The 22,864-nt window shown below is 40.8% G+C and overlaps 3 protein-coding genes across 3 annotated transcripts in view; 1 reads left to right on the top strand and 2 right to left on the bottom strand.

Annotated features, from left to right (window-relative positions):
* zgc:85777 (uncharacterized protein LOC405871 homolog) overlaps window positions 1–4,302 on the bottom strand; it is a 49,183-nt gene extending 44,881 nt beyond the window's left edge. Inside the window, exon 1 of the mRNA XM_064983021.1 lies at window positions 4,075–4,302. Coding sequence (XP_064839093.1) covers window positions 4,075–4,257 — 183 coding nt within the window. The 5' untranslated portion in view covers window positions 4,258–4,302. The remainder of the gene's footprint in view (window positions 1–4,074) is intronic.
* Window positions 4,303–4,724: 422 nt separating this feature from the next.
* LOC135551801 (guanine nucleotide-binding protein G(T) subunit gamma-T1-like) lies at window positions 4,725–17,083 on the bottom strand. Its single transcript, XM_064983025.1, has 3 exons — window positions 16,717–17,083; window positions 5,591–5,692; window positions 4,725–5,197 (listed from the first exon to the last, which is right to left on the bottom strand). The coding sequence occupies exons 2-3, from the start codon at window positions 5,687–5,689 to the stop codon at window positions 5,069–5,071; spliced, it is 228 nt and encodes a 75-aa protein (XP_064839097.1). The 5' UTR covers window positions 5,690–5,692; window positions 16,717–17,083; the 3' UTR covers window positions 4,725–5,068.
* On the top strand, window positions 13,891–19,588 carry LOC135551798 (tissue factor pathway inhibitor 2-like). The gene is made up of 5 exons (XM_064983022.1): window positions 13,891–14,044; window positions 14,284–14,454; window positions 14,766–14,945; window positions 18,073–18,246; window positions 18,935–19,588. The coding sequence occupies exons 1-5, from the start codon at window positions 13,969–13,971 to the stop codon at window positions 19,048–19,050; spliced, it is 717 nt and encodes a 238-aa protein (XP_064839094.1). The 5' UTR covers window positions 13,891–13,968; the 3' UTR covers window positions 19,051–19,588.
* The last annotated feature ends 3,276 nt before the right edge of the window (window positions 19,589–22,864 follow it).

Here is a 22,864-nt window from a genome sequence, read left to right as displayed (position 1 = left end):
CCATCCAAGAAGAATCAAGGTCATTTGCCACAGATAAATGACGTCAAATCACGTTATATGTATAGTAGCTTTGATTGGACTGATCATGTCAACATCATACTTTCAAAATGTTAGCTAGCAGTCATCATAATGAATCAGAAATTATAGATAAAACCTATCGGTGCTCATCGGCCATTGGACATAAACATTACACAACAAGTTGGAAATCACAAATTCAACAATGAGTGGTTTGGAAGGACGCGACCACAGCACAAGGTGAGTACAAAAATGTATTGTATGCTGCTGCATAAATGATGTGAAATGCCAGGGCAATATGCGTACTGTAGCTAAGAAAGTAATAACGTTACTACATTAGCCTATAGCCTGTTTAGAGAAATGTCATCATCGAATATTGTAAGATCTTTCATTGTCTGCTTATATGCCCCCGTTATTTATCCTACGGTTCTGACTTGGTGTACAGCGCAAATACTGTAGGAATGGCCCATGTTCTGAATTCTGCCGCTGAACATTTCGAAAGTGCTGAACAAATAGTTAATCGAAATTACGGACTGCCTCTTATCCGCTCGTCGTTCCCTTATGCCATAGTTTGGTACATCAATTGTCAGTAGAAACCACATTTGTTCAAACAAGTCAGCCATATCAGCTATGTTTTTTAAAAAGGCAGTAAATGAGGCTGAATTAACTGTTTAACTGGCATACAAGGCTCCGCTGACAGCCAGAAGGCAAGCATCCCGGAGTCACCTCTTCATTGTTGACATTGAGACTGGTGTTTTGCAGGTACTATTTAATGAAGCTGCCAGTTGAGGACTTGTGAGGCGTCTGTTTCTCAAACTAGACACTCTAATGTACTTGTCCTCTTGCTCAGTTGTGCACCGGGGCCTCCCACTCCTCTTTCTATTTTGTTTAGAGACAGTTTGCGCTGTTCTGTGAAGGGAGTAGTACACAGCGTTGTACCAGATCTACAGTTTCTTGGCAATTTCTCGCATGGAATAGCCTTCATTTCTCAGAACAAGAATAGACTGACGAATTTCAGAAGAAAGTTCTTTGTTTCTGGCCATTTTGAGCATGTAATCGAACCCACAAAATGCTGATGCTCCAGATACTCAACTAGTCTAAAGAAGGCCAGTTTTATTGCTTCTTTAATCAGAACAACAGTTTTCAGCTGTGCTCACAATTGTAAAAAGGATTTCTAATGATCAATTAGCCTTTTAAAATTATAAACTTGGATTAGCTAACACAACGTGCCATTGGAACACAGGAGTGATGGTTGCTGATAATGGGCCTCTGCACAACTATGTAGATATTCCATTAAAAATCAGCCGTTTGCAGCTACAATAGTCCTTTACAACATTAACAATGTCTACACTGTATTTCTGATTAATTTGATGTTATTTTAATGGACAAAAAAATATGCCCTTAAAAAAAAAAGACAAAAAAGAAAATAATTTCTAAGTGACTCCAAACTTTTGAACAGTAAAACCTAGGTACGGCCAAGGTTTTAGACTAGAACATTCTTCTACCTCGGCTACAACACCATGTAATGAGGAATATATTATTGTTGTCAAGTCAATACACAATTCTTGTCTAGGGCTGTAAACTGCAGTGATGTAGGCTAATTTGAATAACTGCTCATACCTCCTGTCGAAAAAACTGCATAGGCCTACAGCCTAGGCCTGATCATGCAACCATTTGGATCAATTTGGGTCTATTCTCAACAGTTTAGAAGGTCCAGAAAGGTACATTAGCAGGCTACTCAGATGGTGTACTTTGCCAGAATGTAGCACAGTGCTAAGATAGGCCTAATATATGAAAATATGGGCTTCTCCTTTCCAACTCCCCGCCTGCTAATACTGTAGCCTATTTTACATTCAGCAAGCAAGCACAAGCATTCATCTCTCCTCCAATAGGCTATTAGTAGGCTAAAGAAAATAAGTGTCCAACAAGCTTTTGCATTCTGGTTTTTCCTGGGACTCAACAAGATTGAAAATGAATAGCCGTGGCAGCGGAGAGGCCAGGTGCTTAATACCATAACAGAACAATTAAGACAGACTGGCTCCAGATGTAGCCTATAGCCTAAGTTAGAAGCGTATGCATATTAGACCATAACTGATAAGCTTAATACTGCAGTGAAAATATCTAGTCAATTTACACAGAAAAATAAAAACAGGTTCAGGCTATCCGATAACAAAATCATAGGTAGCCTACACTATGTGCACTTCTGAGGTTAAGCAGAGTGCACTCCCTCCCAGTCCAAGTCCCGCAGGTATGCTGCTAGAAATGCTACCCTGTGGTTTCAGTTTTTTAGGGACAATAAATGTATTCTACCTAGGCTACAACAACATAATGTAATGGAGAATGTTAATGTTTTCAAGTTACTACAAAAATCTAGTCTAGGCTGTAAACGGCAGTGAATAGCCTATGTCGTTTGAATAACCGCTCAAAAGCCTGGCGTTATAAATGCATATTCATTTAGAAATAACTGCATCTAGCCTGCCTGATTGGGCAACCAATTGCATCAGATATGGGGGTTTTCTAGGCAGTTTAGTCTACAAGGTTCAGGCACATTAGCAGGACAGTAATATGGTGTATTTTGTCATGATGTATCAGAAACATTCTAATGCTGGGACTTCTAGTGACGAGCATGTGAATTATGATAATGCGCGAGCAGGGAAGAATTTGTATCCATAGTTTCCGCGTTTGGCGGAAATGGGTGGAGGCAGCAAACAATGTACCATGCCAGCTGTGATTTACAACCTGATAGGAATATTTTTGGGACAACCAACACATGTATTGGTGAATTATATTACTCATGTATTGAACTGCATCCATCTATTCTGCCAACAATGCCTTACTGTACATCATGGAATTTTTGGTCAAATTAAAACCTATTTTTTTTAAACTTATTAAAATGGTTTTGTGGTATAAACTGGGAATTTTATATTTTTGACTGATATTATGATTGTTTGTTTCATATCTGCAAAGTCGTTAAAACACTGTCAGTTCTACTTTAAAGATTGGCTAAATTCCACCTGCTGGTCAGTCAGGTTTAATGCAAAAAGTTAAGCTTATGGGCTTGTTCGACATTGCAGCCGACAGTGCAGGCGACTGCCAACTGACTAATCTACAAATCACCTTGCATCATAAATAATAATTTGTTCTTAACTGACTTGCCTAGTTAAATAACTACTTATTATTTGTAGACTAGTCAGTCAGTCACAATTTACCCAAGATACATTATGGTTTTGATGCTCTTGAACACAGTTTATAACTCAAAACACCTGACATACCTGTAGCACTCCAGGACCAGGGTTGCCTTCAATAAGCCTGATAAATATTCAAGTACAGGTTTATGAAGCAGATTCTTCTCAGGGATTAAACAACATGCAAAATCAGAGGTAGATTAATTTGACAAAATTCCAGTTATAAATGCATTGGGACAATTGTGTATGAATACGACATGTGCTTGATATTTGGCAGGTTGATTGATATTGATTGACAAAAAAAATTCACTGTCGCTGAATGTGACAGAAACACGGAGATGTTTGTTTCAACCACGCAGCAAAATGTTTCAACCATAACGAGGGCTACAGTTGTAGTGCAATATTTCATAAATAACACTACTATTTGGTTGTCTATAAGTGGTATAAAACGAATCTGATTGATATATAACTACAATAACAAAGCACTGTATCTATGTCAAATTCAGACAAACGTCACGTGAGTCAATGGGATGTTTTTTTTCTCCCACAAGGCTGTATCCAACTAATACAGCTTTTTCTGTTTTGTTCAGGTTGTGATGCTTGTAATATTGTCGTAGGATAGAACTGAAACTTTATTCAAATACGAATAGAAAAAAAAGAGTCGTTTGTGTCGAGTTAGCCTTTCTGCTAGTGACCTCTCACCTACTTTCATGGTCCTTAAAGTGCGATTCCATTTGCAAGTTAAACCACCAATATTCACATCCACGAAAGCTATATTATTATTAACTTTGTGTGAAATTGAATCATGATTTTATTATTATGTGGTTCATTGTTGTAATGGTACGCTAACTAACTAGCTACCAGTCTTGCATACCTTTTTAAGAGATTCCTTCAACGCAAAATGCTCTGGTGTGTAGAGTAAATGATCAGCCGTTATCTCTGAACCACTGGCCGTTTTGGGTTTAGATGACACATTTTCAGCCAGCTTCCTTGTACTGCTTAGCGAGGTTAATTTAGAGAAATGACGACTTACTACCAAATTCAGTCGCTGAGCCATTTCTGTGCAAGTAACAGTTTATGTTGTGTGTGAGTCAATGAGCTGCACATGCGCAACTGTAGTGTCACAGGCTATTGCCACGTTCAAAACAATTGGGAACTCCGAATTCTCCGATTTCTGTGCGGGCCTTTTTCTAGAGATCTGTCTTTCCGACCTGAAGATCACTAACGTCATGGTGTGATTTCGTATTTCTTCCGAGTTCCCAGTTGTTTTCAACGCGGCATAAATTCAGTAGGCCATGCCAGACAAAGTAGAAAGCTGTAGGCTAGAAAGGGGGATTTCATGATGTTCAGGTGAGCTACCCATAACATACATGTTCCTTACTTTCATAACTACTTTTCCCCCATTGATGGCAGATTAGTCAATACCATCTTGTGTCTATAAGCCTGTAAAAGTACTCTCACTTTTACACAACATTCGGGGTGACTTGTAGTTGTAAACAAGCTCATTTAATTACTGTGGTTTTGTCCAATAATGAGATAGATGGTGCACAATCAGACTATAGACAGTCTCATGGGAGACAAGCTCTTTACTGACAATATTAACCATCCAACAAACCTCTGACAATCATTCCAAAAACAACCCTTATTTTCTGCATCACTCCAAGGAGGGATCACAATCTAGAAGGATTCATTTACATGGTTTCATGAGATTTAGATTTATTTACATCTGTTTGTTTTTTACCATCGCCTCTCGGTTAGCTATTGCTGATCCAGCTATGTTTCCTAGGAAGGGGGCATGTCCTTGGGCACTAGAGAGGGTCTAATCAGTGAATGAAAATCTCCACTGTCTGTTCTGACTCCTGTCCTCTTCAGCAGACAACACATCCACCTTTCAACTCCTTGAATGGGTTCTTGTCTTCTGCGATGCCTTTGACCAGAGTGTCCTCTTCTACACCGGCCTGAACTGCCTCCATAAACTCAGTGCAGCACTTAGACGTCTGTCATACAAAAGAATGGTTAACATGTAACACACACAACTGTAATATCAAGAATGTATTTACATTTTAGTCATATGGAAGACGCTCTTATCCAGAGTGACTTACTGGAGCAATTATGGTTATATGCTTTGCTCAAGGGCACATGGACAGATTGGTTTGAATCCCCGAGCCAACTACGTGAACAGCGACTTTTCAGTTACTGTCTCCTGACCGCTAGGTTACCTGTCATTACAGTCTCTTTTGATGACCAATCCATTCCACTTTGGAACATTTCATGGCTTTTATCCATGTTTAAAATACAAATGTATTACTATCCCACTTATTATTATTATTACATAGATATTACTTTTACAATTGTAAAAATTATCAATCAAAGTAAGGTGTCAAATTTACCATCCATCTCTCAAGCTTGACTTCAATCTTCTTTTGGTCTCTTTCCATTTTAGCCTTATCCACGTCTGTCAACTCGTCCATATTTATCACCCCCGGCATTGTCTGTCAAAGAATAGAAATACATTGTTGCCAAAGGGAAGGTAAACATATTCTTAAAGAAGAGCCACACTCACAAAAACTATTTTAGAATACGTCTCGTAGAACTGTCACGTTCTGACCTTTATTTCCTTTGTTTTGTCATTTTTTAGTATGGTCAGGGAGTGAGTTAGGGTGGGCAGTCTATGTTTGTTTTTCTATGATTTGGGTATTTCTATGTTTCGGCCTAGTATGGTTCTCAATCAGAGGCAGGTGTCATTAGTTGTCTCTGATTGAGAATCATACTTTGGTAGCCTGGGTTTCACTGTGTGGTTGTGGGTGATTGTTCCTGTCTCTGTGTTTGCACCAGATAGGACTGTTTTGGGTTTTCACGGTTCTTGTTTTTGTTATTTTGTTCATGTGAAGTGTTTTATTAAACATTAATCAAAATAACAACGCTGTGCTTTGGTCCGCCTCTCCTTCAAGTCAAGAAAACCGTTACAGAATCATCCACCACAAAAGGACCAAGCGGCGTGGTAACGGGCTACAGCAACAGCGGCGCAAAGAGGAATGGACATGGGACGATGTATTGGATGGCAAGGGTTGCTACACATGGGAGGAGATCCTGGCGGGAAATGATCGCCTTCCATGGGAACAGGTGGAGGCAGCCGGAGAGAGGAGCCGGCGATATGAGGGAACACGGCTGGCAAGGAAGCCCGAGAGGCAGCCCCAAAAATTTCTTGGAGGGGGGCACACAGGAAGTATGGCGAAGCCAGGTAGGAGACCTGAGCCAACTTCCTGTGCTTACCGGAGGGCTAGAGAGACCGGGCAGGCACCGTGTTATGCTGTGGAGCGCACGGTGTCCCCAGTGCGGGTGCATAGCCCGGTGCGGTACATTCCAGCTCCGTGTATCGGCCGGGCTAGAGTGGGCATCGAGCCAAGTGCCATGAAGCCGATGCATCTTGAAGCCTACGCATCTTGTCTCCAGTGCGTCTCTTGGGCCGACTTACATGGCACCAGCCTTGCGCACGGTGTCCCCGGTTCGCCTGCACAGCCCAGTGCGGGCTATTCCACCTCGCCGCACTGGCAGGGCGACCAGGACCATTCAACCGGGTAAGGTTTTGGCAGGCTCGCTGCTCAAGAGCTCCAGTGCCCCTGCACGGACCGGTCTATCCGGTACCACCTCCACGCACCAGCTTTCCGGTGGCAGCCCCCGCACCAGGCTGTCTCTCCGTCTCATCCTAACAGGTGCTCCCGCCTGTCCAGTGCTGCCGGAACCTTCCTCCTCTCCAGCTCTGCCGGAGTCTCCCGCCTCTCAGGCGCTGCTAGAGCCTTCCTCCCCTCCAGCGCAGCCTGAGTCTCTCACCTGTTCGGCGCTGCCAGAGCTACCGCCCCTCAGTCCAGAGGCGCTAGAGCCCCTCATTCTAGAGGCGCCAGTGCCTTCCTCTCCAGTGTTGCCGGAGCTTCCCGTCTGCCCAGCGCCATCTGAGCCACCCGTCTGCCCAGCGCCGCCAGTCTGCCCAGAGCCGCCAGTGCCGCCAGCCTGCCCGGGGCCGCCAGGGGCCGCCAGTGCCGCCAGTCAGCCAGGGGCCGCCAGTCAGCCAGGGGCCGCCAGTCAGCCAGGGGCCGCCAGTCAGCCAGGGGCCGCCGGGGCCGCCAGTCAGCCAGGGGCCGCCAGTCAGCCAGGAGCCGCCAGAGCCCCTCCCCCTCAGCCCAGAGCTTCCGCCCCTCTGTCCAGTGGGGTCATTGAGAAGGGTTGCCATGGTTAGAAAGCCACGGAGGCGGACAATTATGTGGACTAAGACGATGGTGAAGTGGGGTCCGCGTCCCACGCCAGAGTCGCCACCGCGGACAGACGCCCACCCAGACCTCCCCTATAGGTTAAGGTTTTGCGGCCGGAGTCCGCACCTTTGGGGTGGGGGGGGGGGGGGGGGGTACTGTCACGTTCTGACCTTGATTTAATTTGTTTTGTCATTATTTAGTATGGTCAGGGCGTGAGTTGGGGTGGGCAGTCTATGTTTGTTTTTCTATGATTTGGGTATTTCTATGTTTCAGCCTAGTATGGTTCTCAATCAGAGGCAAGTGTCATTAGTTGTCTCTGATTGAGAATCATACTTAGGTAGCCTGGGTTTCACTGTGTGGTTGTGGGTGATTGTTCCTGTCTCTGTGTTTGCACCAGACAGGACTGTTTTGGGTTTTCACGTTTCTTGTTTTTGTTAGTTTGTTCATGTGAAGTGCTTTATTAAACATGAATCAAAATAACCACGCTGCGCTTTGGTCCGCCTCTCCTTCAAGTCAAGAAAACCGTTACAAGAACCATGACAATCATTATTGTATGCATTAGGTTGCGTATCTTGTTATTTTGTTGATTAGGGTTGTGGATATTATTTTATTTTATAAAAAGTGCCCGCACTCAGATGATCCATTCCCTATGCTTGCTAGATTAATGAATGTAATAACATTAATTATCAAATATTTATATTCATTGGAAAAAATACAAGAAAAAAAATACTTACTGCGTTTTACGGGTAACTGTCTTCCACCTCTGAATACTGCCAGAGAAATCTCTCTCCTCTCCCTCAATCCGGGTTATAAAGTAATCTGCATAAACATCCTAATCTCTTAATCTGATTAAAACTATGCCCTTTAATCCAACACTGCAGCATCATAGTAGAGGCCATAGGGCCACTCTCCAGGTGTCTGCTATGAGTCTCTTTTTTTAAACCACATGGCTGTTGTGTTATGATATCTAAGAATTGCGATGAGAGTGGAAGAATATGAAAAGTATGTGGATACCAACAATATTTTGCCTGTGATTCTCTTCACTGTTCCAATGCAGATATGGGTCAAGGGGAATGACACGGCAGTTCAGGTTAGCATGACAAGAAGGCTAATCTGTATTTACCCTCAACCTGTCATGTTGAAGGATACATAATCTTTACGAATATGACAATGACAGCAGTTCTCCAGGAAGTAAAGTACATGGGATGGATGAGCTTCAACTGAAATCATAGAGAGATATGGCAGCAGCTTCCTCCATGAGATGCGAAGGCTAGTAATCTAATTAACTATTAGTCTACATGTTCTATGCCTTTGGGATGAAGCAAGTTTACATGAGTTTTCAGTGCAGATAAAAAAGCATAGACTAAGGAAAGATACTACAACAGATGGATCCATTTTAGACATTTTATCAGATACTATTATCCTGAGCAATTTACAGGAGTGAGTTCATACATGTTGATACTGAGCCCTCATGGGAATCGAACCCACAACCCTGGCATTGTAAGTGCTACCAACTGAGCCACATGGAACCATCATGTGTAGAGATGTGTAGCCTATGGATCTTTTAGCCTACATTTTCTATGGCTTTTAGATGTAGCAAGGTTACATATCAGTGCAGAGGGAAAATGCAGACAGAAAAAATGTGTGGGAGTATGGAGCTTGCCAGCTTGTAGTCCTAATTTTTTTTAATTATTAATGGTGTGGAAAATGGGTTTTGGAGGTTAACACAGGCTTATGAGATCATATATGTTTTGTTCTATGTGTTAATATCAGTCAGTTAACATGACCTTTATGAATTATGAAGATTTTATGTGCATTATCTTTTTTTATGTTATCACATCAACTCGAATTGAATTAGTCGCATTCACATATAGCAGATGTTATTGCGGATGTAGCGAAGTGCTTGTGTTCCTAGTTCCAACAGTGCAGTAGTATCTAACAATTCACAACAATACAAACAAATCTAAAAGTGAAAGAATGGAATTAAGAAATATATAAATATTAGGATGAGAAATTTTGGCGACTACAGCCTCGAGTCTTCTTGGGTTTGACACTACAAGCTTGCACACCGGTACTTGGGGAGTTTCTCCCATTCTTCTCTGCAGATCCTTTCCATCTCTGTAAGGTTAGATGGGGAGAGTTGCTGCACAGCTATTTTCAGGTCTCTCCAATAGAGGTCAACCGATTATGATTTTTCAGATACCGATTATTGGAGGACCAAAAATAGCCGATACATTTGTAATAATGACAATTACAACAATACTGAATGAACACTTTTTTAAAAACTTAATATAATACATAAATAAAATCAATTTAGTCTCCAATAAATAATGAAACATGTTCAATTTGGTTTAAATAATGCAAAAACACAGTGTTGGAGAAGAAAGTGAAAGTGCAATATGTGCCATGTAAAAAAGCTAACGTTGAAGTTCCTTGCTCAGAACATGAGAACATATGAAAGCTGGTGGTTCCTTTTAACATGAGTCTTCAATATTCCCAGTTAAGAAGTTGTAGGTTGTAGTCATTATAGGAATTATAGGACTTTTTCTCTCTTTACCATTTGTATTTAATTTACCTTTGACTATTGAATGTTCTTATAGGCACTATAGTATTGCCAACCTAATCTCGGGAGTTGATAGGCTTGAAGTCATAAACAGCGCAGTGCTTCAAACATTGCGGAGAGCTGCTGGCAAACGCAGGAAAGTGCTGTTTGAATGAATGCTTACGAGCCTGCTGCTGCCTACCACCGCTTAGTCAGACTGCTCTATCAAATATCAAATCATAGACTTAATTATAATATAATAACACACAGAAATACAAGTCTTGGGTCATTAATATGGTCAAATCCGGAACCTATAATTTCGAAACAAAACGTTGAGTGAAATACAGAACCGGTCTGTATTTTATCAAACGGGTGGCATCCCGAAGTCTAAATATTACTGTTACATTGCACAACCTTCAATGTTATGTCATAATTACGTAAAATTCTGGCAAATTAATTACGGTCTTTGTTAGGAAGAAATGGTCTTCACACAGTTCGCAACGAGACAGGTGTCCCAAACTGCTGCATATACCCTGACTCTGCTTGCACAAAACGCAAGAGAAGTGACACAATTTCCCTAGTTAATACTGCCTGCTAACATAAACTTCTTTTAACTAAATATGCAGGTTTAAAAAAATATACTTGTGTATTGAATTTAATAAGAAAGGCATTGATGTTTATGGTTTGGTAAGTTGGTGCAACGACAGTGCTTTTTTCGCGGATGTGCTTTGTTAAATCATCACCCGTTTGGCAAAGTAGGCTGTGATTCGATGATAAATTAACAGGCACCACAATGATTATATGCAACGAAGGACAAGCTAGTTAAACTAGTAATATCATAAACCATGTGTAGTTAACTAGTGATTATATTAAGATTCATTGTTTTTTATAAGATACTTTTAATGCTAGCTAGCAACTTACCTTGGTTCCTTGCTGCACTCGTGTAACAAGAGTGGCTTCTGTCTGCCATTCAGTCTCCTTGTGGAGTTTTTTATTTATTTTATTTCACCTTTATTTAACCAGGTAGGCTAGTTGAGAACAAGTTCTCATTTACAACTGCAACCTGGCCAAGATAAAGCATAGCAGTGTGAACAGACAGCAACACAGAGTTACACATGGAGTAAACAATAAACAAGTCAATAAACAGTATGAAAAATTAAATAATTTAACAAAAGAGTCTATATACATTAGTGCAATGTAATCGGCCATAATAAGTGTCCAAAAATGTCGATTACCGATTGTTATGAAACTTGAAATCGACCCTAATTTATCGGCCATGCCAATTAATAAGGTCGACCTCTACTCTCTAGAGACATTCGATCGGGTTCAAGTCCGGGCTCTGGCTGGGCCACTCAAGGACATTCAAAGACTTGTCCCGAAGCCACTCCTGCATTGTCTTGGCTGTGTGCTTAGGGTCGTTGTGGTGTTGAAAGGTGAACCTTCGCCCCAGTCTGAGGTCCTAAGCGCTCTGGAGAAGGTTTTCATCAATGATCTCTGTATTTTGCTACCTTCATCTATCCCTCGATCCTGACTAGTCTCCAAGTCCCTGCCGCTAAAAAACATCGTCACAGAATGATGACACCACCGCCATGCTTCACCATAGGGATGGTGCCATGTCCTCCAGATATGACGCTTGGAATTCAGGCAAGGTGATCAATTTTGGTTTCATCAGACCAGAGAATCTTGTTTCTCATGGTCTGAGAGTCCTTTAAGTGCCTTTTGGCAAACTCCACGCAGGCTGTCATGTGCCTTTTGCTGTAGAGTGGCTTCTGTCTGGCCACTCTACCATAAAGGCCTGATTGGTGGAATGCTGCAGAGATGGTTGTCCTTCTGAAAGGTTCTCCCATTTCCACAGATGCACACTGGAGCTCTGTCAAAGTGACCACCAGGTTCTTGATCACCTCCCTGACCAAGGCCCTTCTCCCTAGGTTGCTCAGTTTGGCCTGGGCGGCCAGCTTTAGTAAGAGTCTTGGTGGTTCCAAACTTCTTCCATTTAAGAATGATGGAGGCCACTGTGATCTTGTGGACCTTCAATGGTGCCTTGACACAATCCTGCCTCGGAGCTCTGCGGACAAGGTCTTCCTTTGACCTTATGGTTTGGTCTTTGCTCTGACGTGCACTATCAACTGTGGGACCTTATATAGACAGGGGTGGGCCTTTGCAAATCATGTCCAATCAATTTCATTTACCACAGGTGGACTCCAATCAAGTTATAGAAAAATCTCAAGGATGATCAATGGAAATAGGATGCATCTGAGCTCAATTTCGAGTCTCATAGCAAAGGATCTGAATACTTATGTAAATAAGCACATTTTTCTTCATTTTTAATACATTTTCAAAAATGTTTAAAAGATACTGTTTTTGCTTTGTCATTATGGGATATAGTTATCTACTTATGTAATTGATATTTATTAGGAAATAGGCCTTTCTTCTTTGACCAAGACTCTTATTCAATATTCTATCAAATACAGGTCAGGTACAGATGTAGGATCTTAACTTAAGACAGTTTGCTACAGCAGAAAAAGAATACTGCAGCAACAATGTATTTGAATTATTATGTGGATTACAGTGGAGGCTGCTGAGGGGAGGCAAGCTCATAATAATGGCTGAAATGGAGTCAATGGAATGTTATCAACCACATGGAAACCACATCTTTGACGTGTTTGATACCATTCCATTTACTCCATTCCAGCCATTATTATGAGCCGTCCTCCCCTCAGCAGCCTCCACTGGTGGATTATAATTCATGGACATTTAGTAGGGGTCTATCAAAGGACAACATCTCAATGAGGGGGAGAGTGTTGTTGTTTTTATGCATCCAGGGAACCAGTTGTCGGTTAGGACAGAAATAGGACACATTATAAAGCAGCTCATATTACATTTTCTCACTCCACTCTCCTTGTTGAAAGCTAAGTAGCCTTACACAAGCCTTGGCATGTGCGAGCCGGAACGGCTCATAGCGTTGAGGCAGCTTGAGAGGAATTGGGCCATATTTGTACAGTCTTCCGATCTCAGGGGGGACACTAACTACAAGGCCACTGAGTTGGTCCTTTTAGAGTTCCCACCGGTTTACATTTCTACTGATGTAAAGAGAAAAGCTAATAAAGTTCACCAAGGCAGATCCTGCATGGATGTCCAGAGTTGTGATATTTATTTATTTATTGGGAAACATCCAGATGTGATGGGGACTATGACACAATAAAGAATGACATAAGCTCAATGTGTTAATGTTTTATACTGTATCACTTCCTTAGAGACAATTCAATATTTTGTAGTGAGTATGTGGACGATTCACACACATACTGTAAATCAATTTCATTCATCTGAATTAGATTTAGGCCTTAAACATGAACCGAATAGAATGTTAAAACCTGCAGCCCACATTAATAAATAAACTCTCAAATTCTAGATCAAATTCTAGATTCAGCCTGAATCATAAGGCACTGCATCTGGCTGTGATTGGGCTGTGCCATAGGGCAGCGCACAATTGGCCCAGCCCAGCGGTTTGGCCGGGGTAGGCCGTCATTGTAAATAAGAATTAGTTCTTAACTGACTTGACAAGTTAAACAAAGTAGAAGAAAAACAGTAATTAACATTGTCATATGTTATGACACATATGGTCATAAATCTGTTAACAAATCCTTCTTCTCATGATACTCCCATAATAGTTTCATTCCCAGACGAGCCTACAATTATCGTAGTCTCTTTCCACATCAATGTTTGGACCGTATCTATTGCGCGCGATGAAGGACGTTTGACATATTGCGTTATTAGTTCAACAGTGTATGAACGTGACGTTGTCTATGATGCAGATCAAAACATTAATCAGGTCGTTCCTACTTCGGGTTTGTATGGAAATTAGCCATTTTAGCCCGCCCCTCGAGCCGCTTGGGAAAGCGTTTACAAGAGTATAAATGGCTGTACTGATGGTGCGAAAAGTTAGAGTTAGGAGAATTGAACTTGGGAAAAATCTACAACAATGGAGCTCAGTTCATTGATTTTTCTGATCCTTTCATGCTCTTTTTGTTACGTTGTTGCATTTTCACCGAAACAAGGTAAAGAAAAATGATTTTGTGTATTTTTAATACCGTAACTGGTAATAGCCACATTAATATTTTATTCGTTTTTCTCGACGCCAAAATACTTTGCAATCATAATTAATCGATGGGCGTTGGCTCATGACTTTTCAGTAGTGATAAAGTTGTTGTCGACATGAATCTGTACTTCAGAGATTCCTTGACCTAATTTTGCAGCCAGCAATAGTGTTGATGTTGTGTGTTTCTGCTCATTTCAGAGGTGTGTCTACTTCAAGTAGATGAGGGACCTTGCAGAGGAGATATCCAACGTTACTACTACAATACTATCACTCAACAATGCGAAGAGTTTGTCTATGGAGGGTGCCAAGGGAATGCAAACAACTTCATGAGTTTCCTGGCATGTCAGAAAGCATGTTTTAGAATACCAAGTACGTTTTTATTTGTTTATACAAGTCTGTTTTTGTGTGGTATTCTCAGTAGTTTTTCTTTGCATTTAAATATTCATCAAGTTCAGTTTTATTTTTTTATTTAAACTATAAGCCATTTATTTTATGTCATCAAAACAATTCTAAGTCATGAATTGTATGAACATATAGCCGACAGCACTTTTGAAAAGTTTTGTGGTTTTGAAATGGAAATCCAAACCAATTCAGGATAAAAGACGATACAATGTGACCCATTTCATTTTTCAATAGTTCCTATAAGAATGTGTTTCTTTTCACCTTCTCCACCCCACCAGAGATCCCCCAGATCTGCAGGTTCCAGAAAGATGCGGGTCCCTGTCGGGCCAATTTCTTGAGCTACTTCTTCAACATGACCACCATGCAGTGTGAGCAGTTCGTCTACGGAGGCTGCCAGGGCAACGAGAACCGCTTTCAGGACCAGTTGTCTTGCATGGAGTACTGCAGACCACACAAAAGTATGTGGACAATAGTCAAGGTCAACAGTCTGACTGTTTTCGATTAGCCATGAAGCACAATAGGGAAAACATTTCCACATCCAGTGTTGAGCATGGGCTTATAGGGCGGTGCACAATTGGCCCAGCATCGTCGGGGTTTGGCCAGAGTAGGTCATCATTGCAAATAAGAATTGTTTGTAACTGACTTGCCTAGTTAAATTAAGGTAGATTTTTTTAAATGACAAAATAGATCCATATTCTACTTTTCATGAGACTCCACTGTGTTCACTCTATTGTGTTATTAACGTTGTATTACTTTGGAATGATGTAGAAACAAGATTAGAGGAAGCTTTTTCATGAAATTTGGCAATTTGATTGCAAACAGCCACATCCTCATCAAAATTCTGGCCATGATGACATGCAATAGTTGATGAGTAATCAGGAAATGAGGACCAACCCAGACACTCTAACGGTCACCTCTATCAATACCACAGGAGGTTGGTTGCACCTTAATTGGGGAGGACGGGCTCGTGTTAATGGCTGGAGTGGAATAGGTGGAATGGTTCCCAATATATTGAACACATGTGTTTGATGCCATTCCATTTGCTCCATTCCAGCCATTATTATGAGCTGTCCTCCCCTCAGCAGCCTCCACGGATCAATACTAGAGGTCGATCGATTATGATTTTTCAATACCGATACCGATTATTGGAGGACCAAAAAAAGCCGATTCCGATTAATTGGCCGATTTAATTTTAATTTTATTTTATTTGTAATAATGACAATTACAACAATACTGAATGAACACTTATTTTAACTTAATATAATACATCAATAAAATCAATTTAGCCTCAAATACATTATGAAACATGTTAAATTTGGTTTAAATAATGCAAAAACAAAGTGTTGGAGAAGAAAGTAAAAGTGCAATATGTGCACAGTTCGCTTCCGTCCCTCTTCTCGCTCCTCCCTGGGCTCGAACCAGGAACATAACGACAACAGCCACCCTCGAAGCAGGGTCACCCATGTAGAGCAAGGGGAACAACCACTCCAAGTCTCAGAGCGAGTGAAGTTTGAAACGCTATTAGCGCGCACACTTGATAGGCTTGAAGTCATAAACAGCGCAATGCTTGATGCACAACGAAGAGCTGCTGGCAAAACACACGAAAGTTCTGTTTGAATGAATGCTTACGAGCCTGCTGCTGCTCAGTCAGACTGCTCTATCAAATCATAGACTTAGTTATAACATAATAACACACAGAAATACGAGCCTTAGGTCATTAATATGGTCGATTCCGGAAACTATCATCTCGAAAACAAAACGTTTATTCTTTCAGTGAAATACGGAACCGTTCCGTATTTTATCTAAGAGGTGGCATCCATTAGTCTAAATGTTCCTGTTACATTGCACAACCTTCAATGTTATGTCATAATTACGTATAATTCTGGCAAATTAGGCGGCCCAAACTGTTGCATGTACACTGACTCTGCGTGCAATGAACCCAAGAGAAGTGACACAATTTCACCTGGTTAATATTGCCTGCTAACCTGGATTTCTTTTAGCTAAATATGCTAGTTTAAAAATATATACTTCTGTGTATTGATTTTAAGAAAGGCATTGATGTTCATGGTTAGGTAAACATTGGAGCAATGATACGCACCGCATCGATTATATGCAACGCAGGACACGCTAGATAAACTAGTTGTATCATCAACAATTTGAAGTTAACTAGTGAATGTGATTGATTGATTGTTTTTTATAAGATAAGTTTAATGCTAGCTAGCAACTTACCTTGGCTTACTGCATTCGCGTATGAGGCAGGCTCCTCGTGAGGCAGGTGGTTAGAGCGTTGGACTAGTTAACTGTAAGGTTGCAAGATCAAATCTCCTGAGCTGTTAAGGTGAAAATCTGTCGTTCTGCCCCTGAACGAGGCAGTTAACCCACAATTCCTAGGCTGTCATTGAAAATAGGAATGTGTTCTTAACTGACTTGCCTAGTTAAATAAAGGTGTAAGATTTTTTTTTTTAATCGGCCAAATCGGTGTCCAAAAATACAGATTTCCGATTGTTATGAAAACTTGAAATCGGCTCTAATTAATCAGCCATTCCAATGAATCGGTCGACCTCTAATCAATACTATACTCAAACGAGATAGAAGGATCAGTACCAGCCTCCAAAGTGGCGCAGCAATCTAAGGCACTACAGCCTGGGATTTGATCCCAGGTTCGATTCCAGGTTCATCGCGCTCTAGCAACTCCTTGTGGTGGGCCGGGCACCAGCAGGCTGACTTTCGGTCGTCAGTTGAACAGTGTTTCCTCCGACACATTGGTGCGGCTGGCTTACAAGTTAAGTGTTAAGAAGCGAGGTTGGGCGGGTCATGTTTCGGAGGACGCATGACTCGACCTTCGCCTCTCCCGAACCCGTTGGGGAGTTCCAGTGATGAGACGAGATTGTGATTGGATATCACGAAATTGGGGAGAAAAAGGGGATACAAAACAAAAAAAACAAAGAAGGACCAGTACAAAAAGGACCAATCCTGACACTCTAACAGTCTCTTCTATCAATACTATACTCAAGAGTCACACAGTATCCGAGTGCCTTAATTCTCTCAGGCATTGTCCTGAAATTATTCCATACAATTCTCTCAGTTGTGCGTCTGTTTATGTTCAGAAGCCGGGGATGAGCCTCTCGGTCGAAAATGAGACAAAGCAAGCTGAAGAGTAGCCTACGCTCTGCCTATTGTCCTGTTTTTCTATAACAATATTATTCTGAAATGATTCCATCCAGTATCCTCTTTCAATTTTATATCTACTTACGTTATTAAGAAACTAGAGATGTAGCCTGGTTACCCATCTATTTAGCTGTTCAACTCCTGGCCACTCCTTGTCATGTTTGGCATGAGAGTTCCATAAGGAGTTGGCGACAGATCAGAAACAGGCTGGCACCCAGGCTAGGTTACATTACCAAACAGGCTGGCACCCAGGCTAGGTTACATTCCAGGCTGGCACCCAGGCTCGATTACATTACCAAACAGACTGGCACCCAGGCTAGGTTACAGACTACCAGAGATGAGTTTCTTGGTTAATGTTAGCTGAAGAGTAGCCTACTCTCTCCCAGAGTTCTTATAGTTGTTTTATGTACTCGACAGCTACTCCTGTGCTCTGCCTGGATCCCCTGGATAAAGGAGGATGTGCTGCATCTATACCGCGCTACTACTACAACTCAGCCTCCAGGATGTGTGAGCAGTTCATCTATTCAGGTTGTGGAGGAAGCAGCAACAACTTTATATCTAGACAAAGCTGCATGGACATCTGTGCTAAAGGTATGATAATGGTCATCACACACACACACACACACACACACACACACACACACACACACACACACACACACACACACACACACACACACACACACACACACACACACACACACACACACACACACACACACACACACACACTGTTTATCTGAAGATATAACTGGGAGGAAGGGAGTTTTTTTTTAAATATAATGACCAATAGACTTATTACATCTGCCAGCTCAACAACCTTTTGCATGTTCCCCATAATTGCAGTAATGGCTACAGGCCTTTTCGTTAGCGCCAGCTCGTGTCCGAGTAACAGGTTGTGTTTGAGGTCATTGTGTGACTGGAGGACTGGCTAACTTTGGATCACATTATAAGTAACATGCTTTTTGACTTTGTCCTTTTCTAACTGGGGATTAAGCCAGGCCAGCTTTCAATGAAGTACAGTGCCCATAAACAGCTGAATTACATCTCAATCTCTCAATGTTGGCCACATTAATTGGATATTTGAGTAAAATAAAAGTGTATTATAACTGACAGTTATGTGTGGTTTAGGTTAATCTGCACATAGTTTTCAATAGTTTTAGATGGTTTTAGCAGAGCTGAGGGTCTCCCTGCCCACCAGCATGCAAACGGAACGTTCTGCACCTTACTGGGATGTAATAATGACCTGTATGATGATATGTCATTTTCTTTGTTTCAGCTGGGAAACCATGGATAAGCAGAAAAACAGGCAGAAGAGCAGGCATGATGAGAACAACTTCCAAAAACCGTATTAGAATAAAGCCTAATAACAATATTAAATGGTCAACAATTTGATTCAGTGATTTTATTCAAAGGGGCACATGAATTGACTATAATTGAACTAACATTGACATGTTGAATTGTATTTTTTTTACTGCACCATAATTGACTTGCTACTTGCACTGCCTTGTCTGTAATGGTTCATTGTGATGCATAGTTGAAAATAGCAAACCAATCAATCAAATGTGAATCGACCTACACCAGCAGTATTTTTGCTGAGTACGTTTCTCAAGACAGTTTGTATTGTTGTATACATTTACCATGGCAACTATCATACAATATAAGAAATATATTTTTGTAGAATTTGTTTAATGTATTTTAGATTTTTTTAAAAATACTTTAACAGTTTACTGTTTTCCACCATTTATGATGAAGTTATACTGAGGCACTGTTTAAATTGTTAAGCAATATTAGCAAAATAATTTATGTATTGTTTTGTGTTTTCAACATAGTACATTTTAACAAAAACCTTTGCTTAACTTTATATTAAGTTTTCACACCGTGACATAATGGATATAATAAAATAACTCAAGACATTTTTGTCTGTACATGACTCAGTTGCTTTTCTCCCATTTGTCCTGAAATTCCACTTTGCCTCTAAATGTAATCCTGTTACTAAACAGGAATAAGAACTGAATGTGTGTCCTCTTTTTTTCATGTATGCTTGCATTGCCACCATGCCCCTTCTCATCCAAGAGCTTGATACCTGTTTCTCTCCCTATCCCACTTCCTTTCCACCCTAACTCTTTAACTTTCTCTTATCTTGCTTTGACTGGGTTACTTTCAGCCCCTTCAGAACAGCCAGACTCGAGGAGGGTAGTAACCATTACATTTTACATACGCTCTTATCCAAAGCAACTTACAGGCGCAATTAGGGTTATGTGCCTTGCTCTGATTTTTCACCAGCACGGCTCAGGGATTCGAACCAGCGACCTTTCGTTACTGTCCCAATGCTCTTAACAACTAGTGTACCTGCTGCCCCACTTAATGGATGGAGAGAGTTATGGCAGCATATTCATTACTTTGCTGGCCTTAGAAGGAAGTCAACAAACTATATTTACATTAACCTCTTTACCAGAGTCTGTATATACAGTATCGGAAAGTCAACACAACAATGTAATCTGTGATACAGAATACTGACACAACTGCAGGTACATTCCCACCCAATATACAATAACATGACATTTCCAATCTATTTTGATGTTTTGACATGAACCCTAACTTGCAAGTTTCTGTTGAGAAACCAACTCAATAGAAAAGTAACAACGTGTTCTGTTCACACTCATGCATTTTTATTTAATGTGTAAATATTAGTTTTGGCAGCAGAATCAGTACACATGTAAATTTTTCTTGTTTTCAGTGTTGCTCTGTACCATCTAACACATGACAAAAGTTTAATAAATCTTCTCATGTGGAGTTTCATAAAACAACCTTGTAGCCTATCTTTCACCCCCACCATTGTACCTGCCCTGTGCTTTTCCCCCTTATTCAATCATCCCATTAAAGAAAAGCTGTAGCTCTGTGATTCGGAGGCTATACATATTTATGGAAGTCATCAAAAGGTAACTGCCAGCCCATTCAGCTTGGATATAAATAGTAAACGTGCAACATGTCTGGCTGGTACTCTATTAGGACTTCAGGGTAAATCATCCATTACCGAGGATGTGGTATCAGAGAGGATGTCATAAATGTGACTCACCACCTGGATTCGGCTCGTAATTTAACAATTTTATTCGTATTTACAGATGGCATACAAGTTTGTTATTAATGCACATGGAAGTTCACATGTTCTAGAAGGCATTTCTGCCAAATAACTCATTTTGATAAAAAAAAATTTTTTTTACGTGAAGTCGTGACTTGCCACATATGCCTAGTTTCCTGAATCGGGACCCAAATATACCTATATATCTCCCTGTCCTTAGATGAGGTGACGGAATGCTAGCTTTGGAAAGGAGGCGAACAGTGACACAATTCTTCCAATCCAATTGAACACCCATGGACCAGAAATTGAGGAAACATTAAGAAGGATTTAGAGGGAATGAAAATGTTCCCATAGTTGTATGTAAATTGTTACTTTGAAGTTTCCACTCCTCGCTTTTGTCAAAAACAAAAAAAGACCGTTCCTAAGTTTAATCACATAAAAAAATGTATCCCTGTTTTTTGTCACTTTGTCATGAGATAAAACCACCAGCAAATACTGTGAAAATGTTCCTTCTGTAATAGACTTAGTGATTTATTTTCTATTACAAAAAAAACCTCTGAGTTTGAACTCAGAGGAGTGCTCGAGCTGTGTGATGAGTTTCTAGTCAGGCCACTGTATTAGTGGCAGAAAAATGGGTTAGGCAATTTACTGGTAATTCACTGTTTTATTTAAATTACTTTTATATAGAGAACCATGGATCCCATGTGCAAATCAGTCCATTTCATGAGTTATCAGACCCTTTACCTCATATGCTGCATAAGCCTGTTGTTCTAAGGCAATATTCAGTCACCATAATATTGGTTGGAAGTCTATAGAAATCAAACATTTTACACTTCTACATTTTAGTAATTTAGCAGATGCTCTTATTAGTGCATTCATCTTAAGATAGCTAGTGGGACAACAACATTTCACAATGGTATCAAGTACATTTATCCTCAAAGTACTTATCAGCAGTCAGTGCTAGTAAGAAAAGTATTTTTTCATAAAAGCGATTGCATGTAGTATACCAAATAATCATGTATTCATTTAATAATACAATTGAAAGTGCTGGAAGCTCAAAGATGACACAGAGCAGTAACCAAAGTTTGAGGAGAACTTGGAATAACAGAACTTTAGGCGCCTCCTGGTGGCAGCATTACACCCCTTACAGCTGCCCTTGGGAAAAAGAAATAGGATGGACATTCCAAATGGAACCCTATTCCGTGTATAGTGCACAACTTTTGACCAGGACCCATAGGACACTGGTAAAAAGCAGTACACTAAATCAGGAATGTGGTGCCATTTGGGATACAAACACTGTATTTTGAGAAAGTAAATGTACATATTTATTTTGTGCAGAAAAGATTATGCTCCGTATGAATCTTATGACCATCTAAAAATGAAAAAGAAGAATGATCTGTAATACTTTGACACATCTCCAATGCATTGCTTTCTTTTCTTATTCTTTGTGTTGCTATGTAGGCAACTACATCAACCCTGGTCCTGGAGGGCCGCAAGCACTTCATACATTCTGAATTAACTGACCTGGAAGACCAGGTGTGTTGAATTCAGGCAGTCACTGAACTGATCAATTAGCTCAGTTGGTCAGGTGTGGTGCCAAGTTGGGATAAAATCCTGCAGTACCTGCGGCACTCCAGGAACAGAGTGTCCTACCCCTGAATTACATAATTCAGTAGGCCTATTTGCCATTTCAAATCAAATCAAATCAAAATATTTATAACGCCCTTCTTACATCAGCTGATATATCAAAGTGCTGTTCAGAAACCCAGCCTAAAACCCCAAACAGCAAGCAATGCAGGTGTAGAAGCAAGGTGGCTAGGAAAAACTACCTAGAAAGGACAAAACCTAGGAAGAAACCTAGAGAGGAACCAGGCTATGTGGGGTGGCAAGTCCTCTTCTGGCTGTCCCGGGTGGAGATTATAACAGAGCATGGCCAAGATGTTCAAATGTTCATAGATGACCAGCAGGGTCAAATAATAATAATCACAGTGGTTGTCGAGGGTGCAACAGGTCAGCACCTCAGGAGTAAATGTCAGTTGGCTGATCATTCAGAGTATCTCTACCACTCCTGCTGTCTCTAGAGATTTGAAAACAGCAGGTCTGGGACAGGCAGCACGTCCGGTAAAC

Source organism: Oncorhynchus masou, chromosome 13 (genome assembly GCF_036934945.1).
Source record: "Oncorhynchus masou masou isolate Uvic2021 chromosome 13, UVic_Omas_1.1, whole genome shotgun sequence".
NCBI classification, from domain to species: domain Eukaryota; kingdom Metazoa; phylum Chordata; class Actinopteri; order Salmoniformes; family Salmonidae; genus Oncorhynchus; species Oncorhynchus masou.
The sequence above is the reverse complement of the archived record's forward strand: the minus strand, read 5'-3'. Positions and strand labels throughout refer to the sequence as shown.

Bases quoted from the DNA above. Each gene is read 5' to 3' on its own strand.
- LOC135551801 (XM_064983025.1), bottom strand. From the start codon at position 5,689: ATGCCGGGGGTGATAAATATGGACGAGTTGACAGACGTGGATAAGGCT. The intron at 5,198-5,590 runs GTAAATTTGACA...TTTGTATGACAG, and splicing joins TCAAGCTTGAGAGATGGATG to ACGTCTAAGTGCTGCACTGA.
- LOC135551798 (XM_064983022.1), top strand. From the start codon at position 13,969: ATGGAGCTCAGTTCATTGATTTTTCTGATCCTTTCATGCTCTTTTTGT. The intron at 14,045-14,283 runs GTAAAGAAAAAT...TGCTCATTTCAG, and splicing joins TGCATTTTCACCGAAACAAG to AGGTGTGTCTACTTCAAGTA. The intron at 14,455-14,765 runs GTACGTTTTTAT...CCACCCCACCAG, and splicing joins AGCATGTTTTAGAATACCAA to AGATCCCCCAGATCTGCAGG.